The sequence below is a fragment of the Ostrea edulis genome, chromosome 2 (assembly GCF_947568905.1).
Source record: "Ostrea edulis chromosome 2, xbOstEdul1.1, whole genome shotgun sequence".
NCBI lineage: Eukaryota > Metazoa > Mollusca > Bivalvia > Ostreida > Ostreidae > Ostrea > Ostrea edulis.
Genome location: NC_079165.1, coordinates 24448645 through 24473294, shown reverse-complemented (window position 1 = coordinate 24473294; position 24650 = coordinate 24448645). Strand labels below are relative to the sequence as shown.

General features: G+C 36.3%; 1 protein-coding gene across 2 annotated transcripts; it reads right to left on the bottom strand.

The window, feature by feature from the left end:
* Window positions 1-62: 62 nt before the first annotated feature.
* On the bottom strand, window positions 63-24271 carry LOC125667374 (enolase-phosphatase E1-like). 2 transcript variants are annotated; one of them, XM_056156463.1, is made up of 13 exons: window positions 23967-24271; window positions 21490-22755; window positions 21324-21398; window positions 18280-18435; window positions 14667-14861; window positions 14169-14345; window positions 8102-8296; window positions 6347-6450; window positions 3042-3267; window positions 2260-2352; window positions 1487-2158; window positions 1019-1303; window positions 63-836 (listed from the first exon to the last, which is right to left on the bottom strand). In XM_056156463.1, exons 1-13 carry the CDS (start codon window positions 23979-23981, stop codon window positions 534-536), a joined length of 3762 nt encoding a protein of 1253 aa, XP_056012438.1. In that variant the 5' UTR covers window positions 23982-24271; the 3' UTR covers window positions 63-533. The 2 variants fall into 2 exon arrangements, with proteins under 2 accessions (XP_056012438.1, XP_056012439.1); XM_056156464.1 differs by having other exon boundaries at window positions 14169-14347; window positions 14672-14861; window positions 23967-24253.
* Window positions 24272-24650: the final 379 nt, after the last annotated feature.

The window sequence follows — 24650 nt, the reverse complement described above, 5'->3', positions numbered from 1 at the left end:
CGCGATAACTGTTCCTCATCTTCACTTTTTCATTGCAATTTCTGACAATTATCAATCATTGGTTTAAGTTATATTGAAATTTATTATTCAAGATAAATAACACTCATTTCGTCTTATCGTTATGACAAAAAAATCATATCAAACAGCACTTGTATAAATGTAGTCAAAGTTCAAAGAAAGTATATTGTACATTCAAAAAAATTTCATCTCTCAAACCATTTGCAATGACCTAACGATTTTAACACAAATGTGTATTATGGCATCAATAAGAGAATGGGCCGATAGTAAAGCCTACTCACAACTTTATAACAACAATGCGAACACAAGCAATGCTATGATTGGTTTCTCTCTGATCACTGAATTCCATTCAAACAATAAAAAAGTACAATAAACCATTGAAAATTGATATAACCCAGTTGAAAAAGCCATGCGTATAATATACACTGTATAATTGTCCGGTGTTGCAGTCAGCCATTTTGATGGCGCCATCCAATAATTATATGATATACAGTGTTCTTGTTATGTGATAAACTCTATTTCTTTCGTTTCCTCTCTTCTGGCAGGATGTATCCTTTACACACCAGGGGGCCGTTATCATGAAGCAGAAGAGCTGGCCACACACATACCTCTACCGTCTTCCCGCGTCGTCCATGGAAAGAAAACAAGCCCTTATCGATTTCTTCCCCTTTTTGGGGAGTAATGATTACCATTGGCGGATCTTGCATACACATATACCAACACAATTCTACACATTTTCTGGCGTACATCAAGGTCCGAATATCAGATCGGATATCCTCATCCTTCACAAGTGTTGGCAGTTCCATTTCAATGAACAGCTGCATAGAGAAGAAATTATATTACTTAGTTATGGCATACATGTATATAAATATGCGTAAATCTAATAAACACGAATTTTTCTTTCATAATACTTCGAGAATCACTGTCAGTAAATAACATAGGCTTCCCTTACAACATAATTCGTTTACAAATAATAAGAATATGATTGGTGGAGAATGACCTTTGACTTTGTTTGAGCTGATGTGCCTGCTGCTGCCTTTCTGAAATCTCGGGCGTGTCTCTCGATCATTGGAAATGATGGGTCGGTGCGGTATGGCCTGTCTTCTATCTCCTCCTTTGCTTCTTCTGGTCCCATTTCCTGTCCTTCTTTCACTTCCGGTCTGTCATCTTGTCCGTCATCTGGCCTTTCTTCTTCTCTTTCTGGTTTCTCTACTTGAGGTTTCTCTTTTTCTTCTAAATTAGATGTTCCATCCTTTCCAGTTTGTTCGCACGATTGTCCTCCAGACTATGGAAAATAACATGACTAAGCATTACTAATACGTTTTAGTAAAGTTATAATGAAGTACGTAGTAAAGCATCTATTTAATCATCTTTTTAATCATCTTTTTCATCGAATAAAGAGTTTAAATTGAAATAAAATTGCTACAAATTAAGCAATTCACAGAGATGTGCCAGTGACCCAGCTTACCTCATCAGCTGTATTGGTGTTCACTGGAATTTCTGCTTGCTCATCTTTCTTTTCTAGAAGTGTTGCATCCGTGTCAGGCGTCTCTTTCTTCTCCATTTTGGTATCATCTTTCTTATCCATCTCTTTGGATGGTACTGTTTCTTGTCCATCTATATCTCCCTTCTGATCAATCTGTGACACTTCCTCTTTCTTACCTTTCAATTCTGTCTTCTCAGTTCCTTCATTATCAGAGTTATTAGCACCGTTATTTGTTTGCTGTGTTTCAGGATTAGTCTCCTGTCCCGCTGGGGTGTTTTGGTCCCTTGGTTCTGTGCTTTGATCTGAAGGTTGACTCGGTTCATGTGTTTTCTCCTTCGCTTCGTCTTTCTCACTAACATCATTGTTTGTATCATTATTTTCTGAAGTGTCGTTTTGTTCTTTGTTATCACCGGTGTCTTCTGTTACTGGGGTATCTCCTTCCACACTTGCCTCACTTTTGTCCACAGCTTCGTTAGATAATTGTGATTGTTCTGTTGATTTGTCCATCGCATCAACATTAACAGAGGGATCTGTTTCTTGTCTATCATCACCAGCATCCCCTCCTCCTCCTTCTTTCATTTCTTCACTCTCTACTTTTTCTTCCCAATTAGTTTGGGTTTCTATTGATTTTCCCTCTTCTTTTTTCTTAATTTTCTATTAATAAAATCTAAAGCTAACTTTTCATAGACTTTTATAAATGTACACAAACATGTTCATCACTTGATACCTTCAAAGAAAAAGTCGTATTATTTTACCTTTGGTTCCTTTAACCCAGTAATAGTAGCGAACCCGTCCTCCAATTCCGTCATCTGTTTTTGGGACTGGTTCTTACAAAATTCAAAACTTTCCTGGAAAACATGAAATGGATATAGATAGAAGTTCATTTTTTCAAGTAAAACCCGAATCTTTATCCCATTATTCATTACCTTGCATTCACTTTTAAATTGACAATTCCTAGCACTGCAGTATTGCTACATACCATTAGCATATTCTGTAAGCCTGCTGCTTACCCTTAACATGTTCTGTAAGCCTGATACTTACCCTTAACATGTTCTGTAAGCCTGCCACTAATCCTTAGCATGTTCAGTAAGCCTGTCACTAATCCTTAGCATGTTCAGTAAGCCTGCCACTAATCCTTAGCATGTTCAGTAAGCCTGCCACTAATCCTTAGCATGTTCAGTGAGCCTGCCACTAATCCTTAGCATGTTCTGTAAGCCTGCCACTAATCCTCAGCATGTTCAGTAAGCCTGCTACTTACCCTTAACATGTTCTGTAAGCCTGCTACTTAACCTTAACATGTTCTGTAAGCCTGATACTAATCCTTAGCATGTTCTGTAAGCCTGCCACTAATCCTCAGCATGTTCAGTAAGCCTGCTACTTACCCTTAGCATGTTCAGTAAGCCTGCTACTTACCCTTAACATGTTCTGTAAGCCTGCTACTTAACCTTAACATGTTCTGTAAGCCTGATACTTAACCTTAACATGTTCTGTAAGCCTGATACTTAACCTTAACATGTTCTGTAAGCCTGATACTAACCCTTAACATGTTCTGTAAGACAAACAGCGTGTCAGGAAATATATCGTCGTCATCATCATCTTCATCTTCTTCCTTTTTAGGTTTGAAGGCTTCAAACGCCTCGGACCACTCATCATCAAACAGCTGACTGTACATCTCCCCCAGTCTGGTTGGCCGATGGGTGTCACTCAGATCCGCAATGTTAGGATTGCCCTCGGTCAACTGTTGGCTGGCAAATTTACTCAGTCTGTGGAAAATACAATGTATAAACTTAGTTGCAAAAGCTGCAATATTGTTAAAACAAGAAGGATTCTTATGCAACATATAGTGTTTACCTCAACTTTCGCACACATCAAGTTTAGTATTTTTGAGAAAAGCATGCACGTATAATAGTTTTTGAAATAGCTGTTTCGTTGGTTTGGAGTGTTTTGTTATTCTTTGATTTGCACCTACATAGAAGACTTTATTTCACTATCCTGCAGCACAAATTGCAACAAAGCGGGTTGTTCAAAGAATAATGATAAAAACAGAGTATTTACCTCCATTTTCACTCTGAATGGCAATCAGTAAACATTTTATGACCAGTTAATCATAAATTCTTTCGCCAGATTAAGCTATTAAGGTTTTTTTTCTTAAAAATAATTTGGTCTAATACAAATGCATTCTCTCACCAGGGGGTGAGTTACGCTAACTCCATACTTGCATAATGCACCCTCTGGTGAGAGATTGCAATAGATGAAGAAGTTTCTTTGCGAAAATTTTTGAGATGAATGAAATCAGTTTGGATGTAACTAAAGTTCCTCGGAATGCAATATATTTCTTCACCAATATTGCTAATTGTGGATATTGTGTGCATTATTTACAAGGATCAACAATCTTTGGAATATTTGAAGTAATTTAGCTTGCAATCTTAATGTAATTGGCATTGTCAACATATGAAAACCTGGTAAGAAAATCAAGGGATTGCTGAAGGACAAAGAATACTGCTGTTGTTATTGAATTTCATAAAACTAAATGTTTATGTTTTCATATTGCTAAACTCCATATTTACCATAAAAATATGAAGCAATTCTTATTTTTGCAAATTCACAAATCTTTAAAACGCATAGAAAAATATTTCCAAACAAATTAAATCTTTTTAAAATGTCTTTTATCATGCAATTTATGTATTAATGACTGATTTACATTGTTGTTTGATCAGATAATAGAAAATATCACGTAAACACAACAAAATCCTACATCATTTAACACGTCCAAAATCAGGGTTCTCCTATTATCTTACCATTGCATTGTTATGAGCAGAGTCTGTAAATTAGTATCACCACCATTATTAGTGCAACACTGTTCCATAGTTTATTTATTTCATGCAGGACTGAGTCTGACACTAGGAACTGTCAAGGTACTGGACAACGATTATTGTTATTACATGGACGTATACTTTAAAGATTGTCAAATGGAATCAGTCATTAAATTATTTTTTTTAATATAAGGCACCACTCCAACCCTTCATCCCCATCTTTCTACATACAAATAAATAGTGCAATACATTATTGTATTTCTTTGTATCTAAAAAAAATTAAGTTTTTTCCAAAGTAATTGGTTAACTGGTTACACATTGCCATCCTAATTCATGACAAACATTAAACAAGAGGCCCATGGGCCACATCGCTCACCTTGGCCCATATCTGAAGACTTTCCATATATATTTGCATGTAAAACCTTAGTCCCTATTATGGCCCAAACTACCCTTTGCAAACTTGAATCTTAACACTATGTCAGAAAACTTTCATGTAAATGTCAACTTCTTTTGCCAAATGGTTCTTGAGAAGAAGATTTTTTAAGCTTTTTCCTATATTTGTATGTAAAACTTTGACCCCCCCCCCCCCCCCCCATTTGTGGCCCCATCCTACCCCCCGGGGGCCATGATTTGAACAAACTTGAATCTGCACTATGTCAGAAAGTTTTCTTGTAAATATCAGCTTTTCTGACTCGGTGGTTATTGAGAAAAAGATTTTAACTATATATTTGTATGTAAAACTTTGATCCCCCCCCCTTGTGGCCCCATCCTACCCCTGGGGGCCATGATTTGAACAAACTTGAATCTGCACTATGTCAGAAAGTTTTCATGTAAAAATCAGATTTTCTGGCTTAGTGGTTCTTGAGAAGAAGATTTTTAAAGACTTTTCCTATATATTTGTATATAAAACTTTGATCCCCTATTGTGGCCCCATCCAACCCCAGGGGCCCATGATTTGAACGAACTTGAATCTGCATTATGTCAGGAACCTTTCATGTAAATCTCAGCTTTTCTGGCTTGGTGGTTCTTGAGAAGAAGATTTTTAAAGTTTTTCCCTATATATTTGTGTGTAAAACTTTGATCCCCCTTGTGGCCCCATCCTACCCCCGGGGGCCATGATTTGAATAAACTTGAATCTGGACTATGTCAGAAAGTTTTCATGTAAAAATCAGCTTTTCTGGCTCAGTGGTTCTTGAGAAGAATATTTTTAAAGATTGTTCCTATATATTTGTATGTAAAACTTTGATCCCCCCTTGTGGCCCCATCCAACCCCCAGGGCCCATGATTTGAACAAACTTGAATCTGCATTATGTCAGGAACTTTTCATGTAAATCTCAGCTTTTCTGGCTTAGTGGTTCTTAAGAAGGAGATTTTTAAAGTTTTTCCCTATATATTTGTGTGTAAAACTTTGATCCCCCCTTGGGGCCCCATCTTATCCCCGGGGGCCATGATTTGAACAAACTTGAATCTGCACTATGTCAGAAAGTTTTCATGTAAAAATCAGCTTTTCTGGCTCAGTGGTTCTTGAGAAGAAGATTTTTAAAGTTTTTCCCTATATATTTGTATGTAAAACTTTGATCCCCCCTTGTGGCCCCATCCTACCCCCGGGGGCCATGATTTGAACAAACTTAAATCTGCAATATGTCAGGAAGCTTTCAGGTAAATTTCAGCTCTTCTGGCCCAGTGGTTCTTGAGAAGAAGATTTTTAAATGACCCCACCCTATTTTTGCATTTTTGTGATTATCTCCCCTTTGAAAGGGACATGGCCCTTCATTTGAACAAACTTGAAAGCCCTTCACCCAAGGATGTTTTTGGCCATGTTTGGTTGAAATTGGCCCAGTGGTTCATGAGAAGATGAAAATGTGAAAAGTTTACAGACAGACAGACAGACGGACGCCGGACAAAATGTGATCAGAAAAGCTCACTTGAACCTTCGGTTCAGGTGAGCTAAAAACTGTCGTATTTCATGAAGATTTAAAAATACATAATTATGGTTAATAATGGTAATTGAGCTATTCTAATTCTACACCTGGTAGACAGTTCTTCAATTTCCTGTGTCTTTTCCTGCAGCTCATTCTGTATTTTGTAATAAGTCTGTTTGTTGATTAACATGTTCTTATCCAAATCAGGTCCCTAAAACAGAACAAGCAAATATTTACTCTAAATGGATCCCCCCAAAACACATAGGTTTACTATGCATATCTCCCTAACACAAAACAAAGGTTTACTATACACAAATCCCTAATAAAACACAAACAAATGTAACCTAAACAGATTTCAAACAAAATACAAACAAAGGTTTTCTCTAAAAGGATCCCTAACAAGCACAAACCAGTATTTATTCTAAATCGAACCCTACCACAAACATAAATTCTGTAACAATATACAAACCTATGGGCCTGAATTGTGCTTTTCTATTGGATTACCTGTTTTGTATTCTCGTGGTTTAGAATTTATTCAAAAGCTTCCATTTGAGGAAAAAACTTCTTTGCTTTGATCTTCAGCATGACATTTATAAGTTTTATTAATTAACTTTCATCCATATGTCAATTTGTTATATTCTTGTGAACTCAAAATGAAAGACACACCAGTCTTCCAAATCTGCTCCAAAATTGAATATTCTATTAAAAGATATGTTAACAGCAAACTAATGACTTAATTTTATGACAAACGGGGTGGCTTCAATTTCAATATTCTGCTATCACTTGCACATGTTGTTTATGTCTCTCAACTGATTTGTTACATGAGAGCATGTTATAAGTATGATCATTTTTTCAATCGAAGCAACCTACTGATAAATAAGTTGATGCTACGAGAGTTTCAATAGTCTCGTTTAAAATCAGGATTCCGTAAATTCCATGGTCATTAAAATGATCTAAGAAAATACAAACTGCCATTAGGTTGAATGCTGTCTAACGTGTTTCATACTAATTGTTAACCAATTTTCTATATTCTGATTTTGACTACAGATTACTCTGTTTATCTTATTAAGATGTAGGGCACATGGTGGGTGTGACAGGTCAACAGGGGATCCTTACTCCTCCTAGGCACCTGATCCCACCTCTGGTGTTCCCAGGGGTCCATGTTTGCCCTACTCTCAATTTTGTATTTTTAAGGTATTTGTGATATTGATTACTGTTTGTTATCTTCATATTTACACTAAACAGATCTCTAACAAACAAAACAAAGCTTTACAACAAACAGATCTCTAACAAACACAAACAAAGCTTTACAACAAACACACAAACAAACATTTACACTCAATAGGTCCATAACAAACAAAGAGAGATTTACTCTTACATGTAACAGTTCCCTTACAAAACCACAAACAACGGTTTAATCTAAGCAGATCTCTAACCATGATAAAACAAGGATTTACATGCATTTTAAATGGACCCTAACAGAATACAAATATAGATTTGCTCCAAGCAGATCCATAACAAAACACAAACACATGATTACTATAAATTGTCCCTGAAATGTAGAATTATAATTATACATAGATTTTTTGTTAATATATATCAAATGAATATTGACTACAGTATTGCTTTTATTTAATTTTTTTTACCTTTTGTTATTTACTTTTTGGACATTCTATACGATTACGAGGAAAAAATTTATTTTATTTTCAATCAAGAAAGTCACGGTTTTATTTCCATTTTATGTATAAGCTAGTTATGTCATTTTCTCTGATTTTTTATGATCTCTATCACATTCCGCAAAAGCAGTAAATTGAAAAGGTGTCCACATAATGGTTCTATAGAGCAATATATATAGAATTTACCACAGCTCGACGAGCTAAGTCTAACTGCTTCTCAGCCAGGATACATCGACCATAATCTCTCCAGGCCTCACGCGGGTCCACTCCGAACTTCTTCATGTTAATCGTCTCGAGAAAAGTACACAGCGTTCTGTTTCTGAACTCCATGGGGACATCTTCCAGACTACTTATCTTGGAGTTGGCCAGATCGAAAATGTACTGAAAATTACAATCAAATTCGTGTTATGCAACCATCCAGAAAACGATAAAATGAACTACTGCTGTGGGCAAGGAATAGTACCAACACTAGGACCAAATCTTTTAAACAGTGAATAATTTTGAATAGATACATGTAAATAAAAAAATGACAGCCAGGTCAATACTGAACATAATTGACTTTCGTAAGATTATACTCATCCGGAAGCACTATATTTATGTTCCCCAAACAAAGTTTGGGAACATATTGTTTTTACTCTGTTTCTTATTAAGGTCTTCCGTTTCTAACGGAAGACCTTCTAGTGATTCTACTGTTTATTAAGGTCTTCCGTTACCAACGGAAGACCTTATAGTGATTCTACTGTTTATTATTTTTTTTTTTTTCCCTTTCGTCTCCGAGACCGTTGGATGGATTTTCCTGAAACTTTCACAGGTTATAGAGAACGATGGTACCTCGAGGCATTTTTTTCATTTTTTCAAAATTCACTTCCGGTCGCAAGATATGTCCAATTTTCGTCTTTTTACAGATATTTTGTCCAGCGTTTTTCTCAGAAACGGTAAAAGATAGAGTCACCAAATTTTCAGAGTTAATAGATCTCACTTTGTAGGCGTGCAGTAGGGGGTTAAGAATGTCGGCCGTCACTTCCGGTCGTCACCGGAAGTGATTAAAGGAAACATGAATTTCAAACTTTTTTCTTTCAAATTGAAACCTAATTCGGTTTACTATATCTCGTTCTAATTCTCAAAAAATGTTGACCCCACCGGAAGTTGAATCTTCAACTTCCGGTTTTATCAAAGAAAGCCTATTCATTCTCTCATTTTTCAGTGCCATAAATCTCGGTCATGAAACTAGTTAATGACTTGAGTTTTAAATATATAATAGTCACTATAAATGTCTAGAGTAACGTCAAATATTTTTGTAAAATTTACTTCCGGTCGGCAAATACGGCTTATGAGCTGTTTTCGTTGTCCAGCGTTTTTCTCAGAAACGGTAAAAGATAGAGTCACCAAATTTTCAGAGTTAACATATCTCACTTTGTAGGCGTGCAGTAGGGGGTTAAATATGTCGGCCGTCACTTCCGGTCGTCACCGGAAGTGATTAAATGAATCATATATTTCAAACTTTTTTCTTTCAAACTGAAACCTATATCGGTTTACTAGGTCTGGTTCTAATTCTCAAAAAAATGTTGACCCCACCGGAAGTTGAAACTCCAACTTCCGGTTATATCAAAGAAAGCCTATTCATTCTCTCATTTTTCAGTGCCATAAATCTCGGTCATAAAACAAGTTAATGATTTGAATTTTACATATGTTATAGACACTATAAATGTCTAGAGTAAATTTCAATATTTTTGAAAAAATTCACTTCCGGTCGTGAGATATAGGGTGGACATATTCAAACCTTGTTTTTTCAGTTTCTCAATAATGAATATAGATAGACGCTTGAAACTTGTAGAGTTGATCAACTAACATTAGTCCATTGTACACATACATTCAATTTTTTTGTCCGTCACTTCCGGTCTATACCGGAAGTATTTGAATAATTGTCGATTTTCCGATTTCTTCGAGTGATTTCTCAGAGATGGCTGAAATTTTCAGGAATAATGTCTTATGAAATGACCTTGCTATAATTCTTTTTGTTTTTACAAAATTCACTTCCGGTCGGAAATTATGGCCGATTTTTTGTTTCTCAAAAGGAATTTTGTCCAGCATTTTTCTTGGAAAAAGTAAAATATAGGTTCATCAAACATTCAGGGATGATCAATCTCCGTTTGTAGGCGTGCAGTAGTGGGTTGAACATGTCGACCGTCACTTCCTGTCGTCACCGGAAGTGATGGAAAGAATCGCAAATTTCAAACTTTTTCCTTTAAATTGAAACCTATACTAGTTTATTAAGTCTCTTCAAAGTGTCAAAAGAATATTGACTCTGTCGGTAGTCAAAACGACTACTTCCGGTTTCTTGATAAAATACCTTTTTAATTTTCGTCTCTTTGTCCCCATAAATCTCGCTTATATTTGAAGTCTTTCATATGATTTTCACATGTCTTAATAAAAGTATAAACTTCCAAAGTTTTGATAATTTTGTTTTTCAAAATTGACTTCTGGTCGGTAGTAACCTACTACTTTTTCTTTCTTAGGTTTACTTCTTTTTTTGAGAACTCTTTCAGATAGAGACGTGAAATTTTCAGGGAATATAGACAGTAAAGAGTCGCTGTCATTTATAGGAAAACGCATCTGAATAGTACTTCCGGTCGTCACCGGAAGTTACGAGAAAGGAGTAAAAAATTCGATAATACATTTCTCATTCATTGTTAAGACACATTTTCTGATATATTTAAATGGTTTTTGTAGGAACAGAAAGTTCTTTACCGGAAGTGGTCTAACGGAAGACCTACTCATTACTAGTAATGAGTGTCTAGTTATTATTATTATTTTTTTTTTTTTTTTCCCTTTCGTCTCCGAGACCGTTGGATGGATTTTCCTGAAACTTTCACAGGTTATAGAGAACGATGGCACCTCGAGGCATTTTTTTCATTTTTTCAAAATTCACTTCCGGTCGCAAGATATGTCCAATTTTCGTCTTTTTACAGATATTTTGTCCAGCGTTTTTCTCAGAAACGGTAAAAGATAGAGTCACCAAATTTTCAGAGTTAATAGATCTCACTTTGTAGGCGTGCAGTAGGGGGTTAAGAATGTCGGCCGTCACTTCCGGTCGTCACCGGAAGTGATTAAAGGAAACATGAATTTCAAACTTTTTTCTTTCAAATTGAAACCTAATTCGGTTTACTATATCTCGTTCTAATTCTCAAAAAATGTTGACCCCACCGGAAGTTGAATCTTCAACTTCCGGTTTTATCAAAGAAAGCCTATTCATTCTCTCATTTTTCAGTGCCATAAATCTCGGTCATGAAACTAGTTAATGACTTGAGTTTTAAATATATAATAGTCACTATAAATGTCTAGAGTAACGTCAAATATTTTTGTAAAATTTACTTCTGGTCGGCAAATACGGCTTATTAGCTGTTTTCGTTGTCCAGCGTTTTTCTCAGAAACGGTAAAAGATAGAGTCACCAAATTTTCAGAGTTAATAGATCTCACTTTGTAGGCGTGCAGTAGGGGGATAAGAATGTCGGCCGTCACTTCCGGTCGTCACCGGAAGTGATTAAATGAATCATATATTTCAAACTTTTTTCTTTCAAACTGAAACCTATATCGGTTTACTAGCTCTGGTTCTAATTCTCAAAAAAATGTTGACCCCACCGGAAGTTGAAACTCCAACTTCCGGTTATATCAAAGAAAGACTATTCATTCTCTCATTTTTCAGTGCCATAAATCTCGGTCATAAAACAAGTTAATGATTTGAATTTTACATATGTTATAGACATTATAAATGTCTAGAGTAAATTTCAATATTTTTGAAAAAATTCACTTCCGGTCGTGAGATATAGGGTGGACATATTCAAACCTTGTTTTTTCAGTTTCTCAATAATGAATATAGATAGACGCTTGAAACTTGTAGAGTTGATCAACTAACATTAGTCCATTGTACACATACATTCAATTTTTTTGTCCGTCACTTCCGGTCTATACCGGAAGTATTTGAATAATTGTCGATTTTCCGATTTCTTCGAGTGATTTCTCAGAGATGGCTGAAATTTTCAGGAATAATGTCTTATGAAATGACCTTGCTATAATTCGTTTTGTTTTTACAAAATTCACTTCCGGTCGGAAATTATGGCCGATTTTTTGTTTCTCAAAAGGAATTTTGTCCAGCATTTTTCTTGGAAAAAGTAAAATATAGGTTCATCAAACATTCAGGGATGATCAATCTCCGTTTGTAGGCGTGCAGTAGTGGGTTGAACATGTCGACCGTCACTTCCTGTCGTCACCGGAAGTGATGGAAAGAATCGCAAATTTCAAACTTTTTCCTTTAAATTGAAACCTATACTAGTTTATTAAGTCTCTTTCAAAGTGTCAAAAGAATATTGACTCTGTCGGTAGTCAAAACGACTACTTCCGGTTTCTTGATAAAATACCTTTTTAATTTTCGTCTCTTTGTCCCCATAAATCTCGCTTATATTTGAAGTCTTTCATATGATTTTCACATGTCTTAATAAAAGTATAAACTTCCAAAGTTTTGATAATTTTGTTTTTCAAAATTGACTTCCGGTCGGTAGTAACCTACTACTTTTTCTTTCTTAGGTTTACTTCTTTTTTTGAGAACTCTTTCAGATAGAGACGTGAAATTTTCAGGGAATATAGACAGTAAAGAGTTGCTGTCATTTATAGGAAAACGCATCTGAATAGTACTTCCGGTCGTCACCGGAAGTTACGAGAAAGGAGAAAAAAATTCGATAATACATTTCTCATTCATTGTTAAGACACATTTTCTGATATATTTAAATGGTTTTTGTAGGAACAGAAAGTTCTTTACCGGAAGTGGTCTAACGGAAGACCTACTCATTACTAGTAATGAGTGTCTAGTTATTATTATTATTATTATTTATTATTATTCTTTTTCTCCGGTACTTTTTTGTCCGGTAGTGTTCTCAGAAACTACAAAAGGGATCGATATGAAACTTTCCAGGATGATAGTATAGCGTTTGTAGATGTGCATAGTGATAGTCATTTTGTTTGCACGTGCATGCACGCGCGCGCACGTGCATTGCAATTTTGGTACAAAAAATGGAAAATCAGAATATTGAAGGAAGCGATATAAAACCTAAATAGGATGATAGTATATCATTTGTACATATGAAAAATAATAGTTATTTTGCCAGCACGCGCACACATGCGCGTGCACGCGCATTACAAAATTTGTACGCTAACTTTGGAATCAGTCTAACTTTTTTGTTGTTCATTGAAATGGCTTGAAATTCATATCATAGGTAGATATTGAGACCCTTAACTGATTTACATGGTCAAAATTACCAATTTGCACGCGCATGCACGTGCGCTTCATTTTGATTGGATAATGCTAAAACGTTTGTAACTATCTTATTTATGAAGCGAATGAGATGATATTCACAGCATATGTAGACAATATGTGTATCTATATGTTGGTGTAACAAAAAATGCCAACGCACACGCGCATGCGCGTGCAACGTTTTTTAAATGTTCAATTTTTAAAGGACGATAACGTTTTTGTTTTTCATCAAATTCTATTCATATTAGGGGTTTAGATGTATCTTGGTACTCCTTACAAATTGCTGTGGTTAGAATTACTGCTCAGCACGTGCATGCACGTGTGCTGATTTCTGATTGGACGATTTTAAAATCGCTATAACTTCCTTATATTTGGTGGAAACGTTATGAAATTCATACTGTGGGTATATGATACAAATGCCTGTTGAACGACATCAACAAAAATTCGGAATCATACACGCGTGCGCGTGTATGCACGTGCAACGCTTTCTTTCATTTCTTGGTACTGAAATGACCATATTGAACGTACTACATGTAATTAAAGGCTAAAATAAAATGATTTTTTCCTATAGATTCACAAGGACATCACTTTTTAATTGGGGGAGGTTTGGGGAACATCTGTAACGGTCCCCGTTACAATTAGAACTAGTTTATTTTGCATTGTACATGTGGATGTGCACTTTGAGTATGAATTATGCATTATATATATCATATATTTGTCTGTCTGTGTTTTCAATTTATTTGTAACAGATAAATGAGGTCAAATATCATTGCTGTATTTTTAACTTATGGATATATAGCTATACATGAACTCCACCTATGGTATATATCAGTTCATTATTAATAACTGTGATTGTAAATTGACCATGCCCTTTTAATTCAATTCTTCTCCAAGATGTATTTAAAGTAAATATTTTTTTACAATGTGCAAAACCATTTAGCTACTTACGGCGTCTGGGAAGCTGGACCTGAGAACGCTTTCCGAGGTAAAAAAATGTCGGTAATCATATTCCACTGCTGATTTAGGAATAAAGTCTGACTGCCACTCTTGGTCAAGCAACTTCTCTATGTTGTTTCTATACTTCTTCTGTGTCTTCTTTTGGTAACCAGAGGAGGATCGTGGTCTCTACAATTACGTTCACCCATCTGTTACATTCATTACAAACCTCGTGGACCTACCATCACTGTCAACTGTCAATACAAAGGCACTTGACGCATGTGTCCGCTGCAAAATGCTTAGATCATGCATCGTAACAACACCTACATATACATGTATGACCTAGATCATAAAACACTTAGATGATGCTTAGTGTATCACATGGGCACTACACGTGCAGGTGCATCATGTGCTCGTGTGTCAAAAGAAAATGCAAACAACACAAAATGTGTATCGGAGACATTTCGCAATCGTTATCAAATAATCAAACATGTTAAATAGAACAACTACCTTCTGGTTTTTCGAGCGCTGAGGTTCTGATTTAGAATACGTTGTCAAGGTTATGAATTCTCTCACAGCATCCCTCCAGTTGGATATCGGACATTTCTCAGAAACAATACTGATAACGCCATAGAGCATCGGAGCCTCCCTGCGTCCATCTTCATTCACATAATTTAATTCACATGGCGGTTCATTCTTCTGCATCTGATAAAAAGAGGCCAATGGGACACAATGCTCACGTGAGTGAACTTGGATCTGATGTTCCAAATTTTGAACCAATGAAAGGTGAAGATAACAAACAGTGATCAATCTCATAAATCCCATAAACAATACAAAATAGACAGTTGGGCAAACAGGGACCCCGGGACATACCAGAGGTGGGACCAGGTGCCTAGAAAGAGTAAGCATCCCCTGTTGACCAGTCATACCCGTCATGAGCCCTATATCTTGATCAGGTAAACGAAGTTATCCGTAGTCAAAATCAGCATGCCACAAACAGTCTAACAATCAGTAGGAAACATGTCAGACAGCATTTGACCCAATGATAAGTTGTATTGGCAAACTAGATTGTTATAACGACCACAGAATTTGCAAAATGCTGACTTTAAACGAAACTGTTGAATCCCCTGTGCCATCAACTTGTTTGTCAGTAGCTTTCTTTGATTTAAAGACTGACCATACGTAAAACAAGCTCTTGCATATCGAATCAATGGTATGCCCCCAACTAGCCCCATGGGGTTACAATTTTACCAAACTTGAATCCTCACAACATGGGGATGCTTTAATATCAACATGACTAACATGAACTTGCTGTTTTGGAGAAGATGTTTGTATAAAGATGGTTTAAGATTTTCCTCAATATCTATGTACTTTGGTCACTCAGATTTTAGGATCAACTTAACCCAAGAGTCCTTAAAAAACAACAAGGGATTCACACCCTTTCGGAAGCTTACATATAATGACATTATTTAATTAGGAGTAGGGTCCTGCTATTCTTGAAAAGTACCTCATCTATAACTCTGAATTCAAATTGAAGCACAACGCTGGTCAAATATCGATCTGCATTACATTGGAATGCTTACATATCACTATGATTAATCATTGCCAGTGGTTTCTGATAAAGACAATTTTCTAAAATTATATCTAAATGCATCAATTTTGTAACCCCTATAATTGAGGCCCATCCTAGTAACACCCCGGGCCTCGATTGGAAGAAACAGGAATCTGCAGTGTCTGAGGATGCTTGCATATCAATATTACTAATCACAGACTTGCTGGTCAGGAGAAGATTTTTTGAAAATCCCCATACATCAACATGTATTCCATTACAACCTGCATATGGTGTTTATATCTCTCAACTGATTTGATACACAAGAGTTTGTTCTGTGTATGATCAGTTTTCAAATTGAGGCAGGCTTCTGACAAAAACGTTGATGTTACATGTACTTCGACAGTCTTGTTTAAAGTCAGCATTTCACAAATTATAATGATCTAGTTCGTCAATACAACCTATCCTTAGGTCAAATGCTGTCTGACATGTGTCATACCAATTGTTAGGCTGTTCTTGGTACTATGATTCTGACCACGGATTACTCTGTTTACCTGATCAAGATATAGGGCTCACGGCGGGTGTGACCGGTCGATAGGGGATCTTTGCTCCTTGCATGCACCTGATCCCACCTATGGTATATCCAGAGGTCCGTGTTTGCCCAACTCTCTATTTTGTATTGCTTATAGGACTTATGTGATTGGTCATTGTTCATTATCTTCACCTTTTCATGTAAAAATTTAATCTCCTTAGTGTATTGTGGCCCCATTCTACCCTCCACGTCCATGATTTAAGTAAACTAGAATCATCACTACCTGAGGATGCTACCACATTAATATCACTGATAAATAAACTAGAATCATCACTACCTGAGGATGCTACCACATTAATATCACTGATAAATAAACTAGAATCATCACTACCTGAGGATGCTATCACATTAATATCACTGATAAATAAACTAGAATCATCACTACCTGAGGATGCTACCACATTAATATCACTGATAAATAAACTAGAATCATCACTACCTGAGGATGTTATCACATTAATATCACTGATGATGACTTGAATCATCACTACCTGAGGATGCTATCACATTAATATCACTGATAAATAAACTAGAATCATCACTACCTGAGGATGTTATCACATTAATATCACTGATGATGACTTGAATCATCACTACCTGAGGATGCTATCACATTAATATCACTGATAAATAAACTAGAATCATCACTACCTGAGGATGCTACCACATTAATATCACTGATGATGACACTGTTGCTCTAAAGAGAAAAAAATACGTTAAACAATTTTTCACTATGTAATCCTGTATAGACATTTGTTCCCTATTGTGGCCCCATCCTAGCCTAAGGGCCCATCGTCGGTTACCCAAGGGTGCTTCTAATCATTGAGGGAGCGTGCGTGGACTCAAAACCGTGGTTTGCGACGATGCCTCGGCAGTGATTTTTCTACATTTTTTACAAGGGTCTTGTGGCTTTCGAATTGGGAAAAATTGTCGACATTTCAGTCAAATTGGGAAAAATCAATTTTATCATAAATCAATTTTAAAATCATATCAAACGTTATATTATCTTTATTTTACACATCTAATTTTCTTTAACCTTCTAAAATTTTCAACTATTCTATCCAAATCATAATTCCCATAACTCTTTGTTAAGTCATATGTATATAATTCACATCGAATGTTTATATTTTTCAAATACATTTTTCTTTTATAATTTTATTATTGGGAAAAATGCAAGCTAAATTGGGGAAAAATTGACAATTTTTAGGAGGGGAAAGGGCCGAAATTTGGACCCAAAATGGGCCTTAAAAAATCACTGCTCGGGGGCATGCTATAGACAAACTTGAACCTAATCTACCTACGGATGCTTGCATATTAATATGACTAATTATGCCAATGTTGCTCTACAGAAAGACTTTTAATAATTTCCCCTATATACATGTATATGTATTCCCATATAAAAAAGATTTCCCCTATTGTGGCCCCATCCTACCACCTGAGGATACTTGCATATTACATGTAATATGACTTATCAGGGCCCTGTTGATCTTGAAAAGATTTTTAAAGTTAGATCCTATATCACCATATGAAAGTTTGACTTCCATTGTGGCCCCATCCTACCCCAGGGTAGCAAGATTAGAACAATTGTGAAATCTTTCACATAAGTAATTGTCTTTTCTGGTTCAGTTGTTTTTGAGAAGAAAGATGCCATAATTTCACTATTTTGTCATTATCTCCCTTTTCAAAAGGATGTACCTCTTCATTTGAATAATTTTAAACCCCTTTCACCCTAAAATGCTTTATAGCAAATTTGGTTGAAATTGATCGAGTAGTTCCAGAAAACAAGTTTAAAATGTTTTTTTAAAAAGTTACGGACAGACAAACGCCAGACAAAAGTGATCAAAAATTCAGATCAGGTGAGCTATAAAGTGTAGCAAAGTACTGAATTACAAACATTTGCAGGATTGGTCTTTTCCATTATGCGTAATTTGGAAATAATTTAAAGAATACATGCCATTAACAAATTCAGATGGGGTTCATACTTGTGAAACTGTTTCCAGGGACTGTGTTTCTTTTGTCCGTTTTAGAAGGTTTTGATATTCCTTCTGGGCTTCCTCTAAGTCTAGGCCTAGCTGAAGTTCAGTTTTATATCGGTGACAATTCTCCAGTACATTAGCCAGTGGTTGTTGGTCTCGATTCTATAGATAAAAGTAAATGGTTGTTATTAGCAAAGTTTTAATGTCAACATCATGATGCGCGTCTGGGCACCGGAAGAGATTTATTTCTATGTTGTTTTACTATCGTTCCAAAACCAGTGAGTCACTTCGTTTGTTTGAGCGTGTAAACTTTTGGATGAGATTCTTATAGATCTAAATAAAACATGTTTTACTTTTGCTTTCAATTACAAATCAAGTGCATGAATGACATAAGTGTAGTCATTCAAACTCACTTTTATTGAAACTAATTAGTGAATGAAGATTATATGCTTCATCAAGCAAAGTGACACGCTGTTATTAGAACGATAGTAAGTTACAACTGAGATTTTATTTACTCCTACAGAAACGCCATCAGCTGTAGATAGATGGCTGAAATTATAAAATATATCTTTACTTTTCCCCCGTGTGTTTAATATGTAGCATTGAGTTTAAAGTTCGTGACAGACGGAATATTTTAGTCAGAGAGTATCGCATTTTCTAAACTAAATCAATTTAAGTATACTTTGATTAAATAGTACTGGCAAATTAATCCACGTATGTAAATTGCAGCACAGACATTGTGGCAAGTTTTTAACGTTTCCATTCATTTAACATCGGTATCAAAATAACCAGAACTTCTGCAAATTAGCGAAACAAAACGCACAGACCTGTATCATTAATTATTAATGACTTTTGGGGAAGATCATAAAGCACAGGCGTTCGGTTCGTGGATAATGTAAATTTAAAGTATATTGCTATTGAGGAAATTCGAACTACGATCGTCACATTATTTTTCACTCTCTATTTTTTGCAATCTATTTTGCTTATTATATGCTCTAAAAAAAAATCCCATACAACATCGAAAATTGTATACTTTTTAGTGGGTGAAGTCAATTTTTAAACGTTTATGATTTTTAGTCTTCATATTATGTACAAGATCCATGGCCCGAGCGTCTACATGTATGTTAGTCGATTTTACAGTACCATGAAGCAACCTTATCAAAATTTATCTAGATGAAACCAAACCATGCCCCACAACATGGACCTGAAATGATTTATAGTTCATAACAAATATCAAAATTTTTGTAGGACTATACACAAGTATATACGAGAAGTTGCAATTAAGAAAATATTCACTTTAGAGAAGTGGACAGGCATAGCCTAAGCTGTGCCTATCCACTTCTCTAAGCGACTAAAGAGAATATTTAGAAGACAGTCGTTTACACGAAATTTGATTTCTAATGTAATATCACAGTCTGCTACAAAATCCCGCACACAAATGCATAAACAACGAAGCACGTAGCAATTTTGTCCGTCTCTCCGGCAAGGCGTTAGGTTACCAAGTACTTTTGTCACTACATGAACATACAATGGTACTGATATACTTAAACCATTTCTCTCACGCTAACCTTCTCACACATTTTGATGTTATTCGTACATTTTTAAAATCCCTAAACTACTTTAACTAGTATTACATAAGGTTTTAGTATGACGGTAGAAGCAATGACTTGTGGGTATATGTAAACTTCTGCATGTACAAGCAATAGTTATTGTACATTTATTTCGATGTATCTTGATTTATTTGAACAAAGGGCATTTCAAGAGGGTTCACACTCGTCACCACCCTTCGTCCAAATAAATCAAGATAACCCGAAATAAGTATTTAATAACTTACTTGTATCATGACCAATTAGAAGTATAATATCTGTCATGTGACCAGTGGTTATTGCGTGATTTTTAATTACCCCCAATGAGAAGTAAAGTGTTTGTCATGTGATCGCTTGGGTATTTTAGATTTGTTCATTGCACATTATTCGGTGCGAGTAGATAAGCAAAATTTAAACGAGGATTTGATTTCATCACAAGCATATCATGAAGTTGAAATGAATCACACCTTTCGTGAAATAAAACTGAGAAATGATACATGTAAAATGGATATCGACATGGCCGCGGGCTTAGATCTGGTGAATTTTGATTTGAAGTTCACCAATGCAAACGAGGAATGTGTTGAAATCATAAGGTGTTGTTCAATAATTTATTTACACAGCAGTTTTAAAAAATATGCAAATGATGGTTCCGCCCACTGGTGTATCTCCAGTCGTTGTACACTTTTTACAAAAGGAAAAAACATCACAGCCATGATACAAGTGTGTAATAAAAAAGGAATATAGAACCCTAATACACTTATCAACACTTCGCCGCGAGTTACGTCACTTTTCGGGATCAGCCAAAGGTAAAGTGAAAAGCCAAATTCCCCTTGTCCCGTGGGGATCCGGGTTGGAGTAAGTCCTCAGTACCCTTGCTTGTCGCATGAGGCGACTAAATGGGAGGGGGGGGGGTGGGTTCTTAGGATGATATCACAAAAAAGGAGGTTCCGTGTCCTAGCAGGTGTGGCGCGATAAAGATCCCTCCCTGCTCAAATGCCGTAAGCGTCGAGCATAGGACTACAGTTTGTAGCCCTTCACCGGCAATGGTGACGTCTCCATATGAGTGAAAAATTCTGGAGCGGGACGTTTAACAAAATACAACTAGCCAACCCTTCTTTACCATACCAATGTAAGAACTTACTACTGTGGATTATAACTAAGTATTAAGTTTACAAGCAAGAAATAGAGTTGTCCCACCCTGGGGCTTTATTGTACTTTACAACAGTTGATGAAAAAATAACGAGGTCAAAACTGCAGGTTAGAAAATTACAAAAATCAACTAGGGAAATACGATGTATTCACTGCAAGATGGCGGACAAGGGACGAAACTTGCGCGAAGTGTTGATACGTGATTAGATATCAAATTTCCTGATTAATTTACTCGATCTAGGGATTATACAGGGAAAACGCTGAACCCTGAAATCATTTTTACATGTAGTGACAACTACACATTGGAAAACTTACTTCAATGAAGATAAAGTTGACATTTTCAGTCTTTTCTTTTGCATCAAGAAATACATCCTCCTCCTCATTCCCCTCCTGTAAACAAAAACAAAACAAAAAAAAACTATACATTTTAATATCCATGGTCACCCAATCATGAGCATAAACATATGTAAAGATAACATACCGGATGCGAATCATCAACAGGTCTCATCGTCTCCGACAATGACCGTGTTTTCTCCTGATTTGGAGGTTCTTGCTGATTGATCTCTTTTTGGGGCTCTGGAACCGTTTCTTTAAGTTTTTCTTCGCCATTAAAGTCGTCACCAGCTGGTAGATTCTCCTTGTTGCCATTTTCCTGTGGCACTTCGCCGTTCTGTCCTTGGTGGTCTGTGTCAGCGCCTACCACTGGGACACCTGTGTTTGTTTCTGCTTGTGGTATTATCGTCTGCTCTTTCGTCTGCTCAGTATTTCCAGCAGTTGATTCCGTGTCAGGTGTCTTGGGTGATGATATCTGTTCCTCCACATACAGTTTTGTGTCAGTTGTATCCTGTTCTGGTTTTTCTCTCTCCTCTGGTTCTGTTCTAGTTTGTTTGTCTGATCCTGTGTCAGTATTATTTTCTTCTGTATCATCCCCCTCTACTGGTTCTGTTGGCATGAGTTTGTCTGGTTCTGTGTCAGTAGTATCTTGTTCTATATTGTCTCCCTCTACTGGTTCTGTTGGCGCGAGTTTCTCTGGTTTTGCGTCAGTATCATCTTGAACTGTATCTTTTATCACCTCTACTTTTTCTGTTGGAATTTGTTTCTCTGGTTCTACGTCAGTAGTATCTTGATCAGTATTTTCTCTCCCCTTTGATTCTGTGTCAGTATAATCTTGTTCTGTATTGTCCCCCTCTACTGGTTCTGTTGGCGTGGGTTTCTCTGGTTCTGTTGGCGTGGGTTTCTCTGGTTTTGTTGGCTTGGATTTCTCTGGTTCTGCTTCAGTAGTATCTTTTTTTATATTGTCTCCCTCTACTGGTTCTGTTGGCGCGACTTTCTCTGATTTTGTTTCATCCTTTAATTCAGTATCGTCCTTCGTCTTATTGATTGATCCACCCTCGTCTGGTGGACTTTGAGTAGTATCCTTTACATTCATCACCTGCTTCTCACCATCCTTTAGATTTCCCTCTCCCTCCTGTGAAACGTTTTCACCATCTGCTAAACTTTCTTCTCCCTCCCTGCCACCCTCCCCTTCACCCTCTCCGTCTTTCTGTTTATCATCAGGCTCCTGATTTGGCGGTGGATACCTTTCATCTCCATTATTTGTTTTTGTTTGTTTGGTCTCCGCTTTGTCTGGTTCTGTGCCCCCGGATCTGTCTTCCTGTTTGGTATCTTTAGTTCCCTCTCCCTCCGTTTTAGCATCACTTCCCTCCCCTGTCATTACGTCTCCTGTTAAGCCACCCTGCTCAGACTTCTAAATCAAATTTAAACGCCAACATTAGTGAACATAAAACAGATATCACGCTAAAAAAAATCAAAAACGTAACCTGGAAATAAATAATTCAAATACAATGAATAATACACACGGAGATTCGGAATGCTATTCAATTTAACATTCAACTCACCTCCTAATTACATTTGTATACAGACATCATAATCGTCTTTAATTGGGAAGTTTTACAATACTTGTCTACGACGTCTACATACTCTCTCTTGCAGAATGTTACTGATTTCACTATTTTACTCTTGCGGCTCACAGTCTTGATAATCAATTTTAAAATTATTTGGCAAGATACCAAAATAAGCTAATAAGGAGTAAAAAAAAAAAATGTCAGCGATACATGACCAGTACAGAGTTTGATGTGAACTGGAAGCTTCATCCCCAGATCTCTCTTCCGGTGTGCCCCCCCCCCCCCCCTTCTGTCTGTTTGTGAAGATTTTACAATGTTCATATCTAGATCTATGTGTTATCTATCTGACGAAGTACTATCGATCTAAATACGTCTGAGTGAACTTGTAGTAGGAACACGGAAATTATTATATGAACCTCTAGTATTCAATATACTGCCTTCATTATTCAGACATATTTGTTCGATAACAACACTATCCCGTGTTCATCTTTGCAGGAAATAGCATCCCATCCCCTCGCGATAATTTTGACAGCAACGACATTTTAATTTTTTCTAACCATTGTAAAATTAGGTCACAGGCGGGAAAAAATAGGTCAGAACTTGATTGACGATACTTATCAAAGGATGAAAATATCAGGCGTTTACACAGACCTCACATTAATGTATTTCGTTATGATTATTTATTCACATATAATTCTAATCAAAAGAAGTACTTTTGTTTTTGCTGGGGTATTTTGCCAGAGGTCAGGGGTCGATTTAAGTTTGCTGATTTAGCGATCGGGCGTACTGCGAAGAAACACAGCGCGTAAGGATGGGGGATATGCATTCATTGTACATAGCAAAATACTGAAGCACAGAACTACAAAAACTTTGGTTCGAATTCCTTACGAGTTGAGCACGAATTGAGGGACATAAGTATATTGATTTCATATCACATCGACTCTTCGCCGTCATCAAAACGGGGGCAAAATATATATCAAGGCTATTTGAAAGTATGTAGAATATTGTAATTATCATAATGTGTGTAAGTAATCTAATTGAAGACATTCCTTACCTGAGTTCCACTCATTCTGCGCCTTTACTCCAGACTGAACAAACCGAAAGTAGAATTCTACAACTTCACTACGGAACACCAGTCAATTTACAAATACATAATTCACTTCCCAGTTAGGGACAAAAATGTTTCACGTTCAGACTGGATAGAAATCATAAATGGGTCAGAAGTGGTAGAGAACTTATTCATACGATTATCTCAAGTCTGCCTGTTTCTTTTTTATCATTTCATTCACATATATCTTTTCAAACATACAGGAAATCATTATTTCTTTACCCAGTTTCCATACAATGCACATATTGACTTCCTTGTCGGAATTAAATGAGAGTTATCTCTCTTTAACTGTGAAGAATATATGAAATTAACGTTCTTTCATATTAGTGGTGGATCCAAGATTTTCCAAATGGGAGGGGCAACCAAAGACAAAATGGTTACCAAGGCTTGATTCTTCGAGGGAGGGAGGGGGGTGCCCCACTGGAAATATTTCGCTAATCAAATGAAGAGTTTGCCAAACTCTTTATTTTGTATTCCTTTATTTATTAGGAGTTATGAGATGGATCACTGCTCGTAATTTTCGCCTTTCATAGTATTCTTTGCAGACAACATCACTTTGTAAGTTTATGATGCCACTGAACGTGCAATTCAAACTGTGATGAAAGGAAGATTTCAGATTCAAAAGGGACC

Excerpts from the sequence above, each read along its gene's own strand:
- LOC125667374 (XM_056156463.1), bottom strand. Across the intron at positions 14,346-14,666 it reads AGCGCTCGAAAAACCAGAAG|AGACCACGATCCTCCTCTGG; the intron begins GTAGTTGTTCTA and ends ACGTAATTGTAG. Across the intron at positions 837-1,018 it reads CAGCTCAAACAAAGTCAAAG|CTGTTCATTGAAATGGAACT; the intron begins GTCATTCTCCAC and ends TTCTCTATGCAG.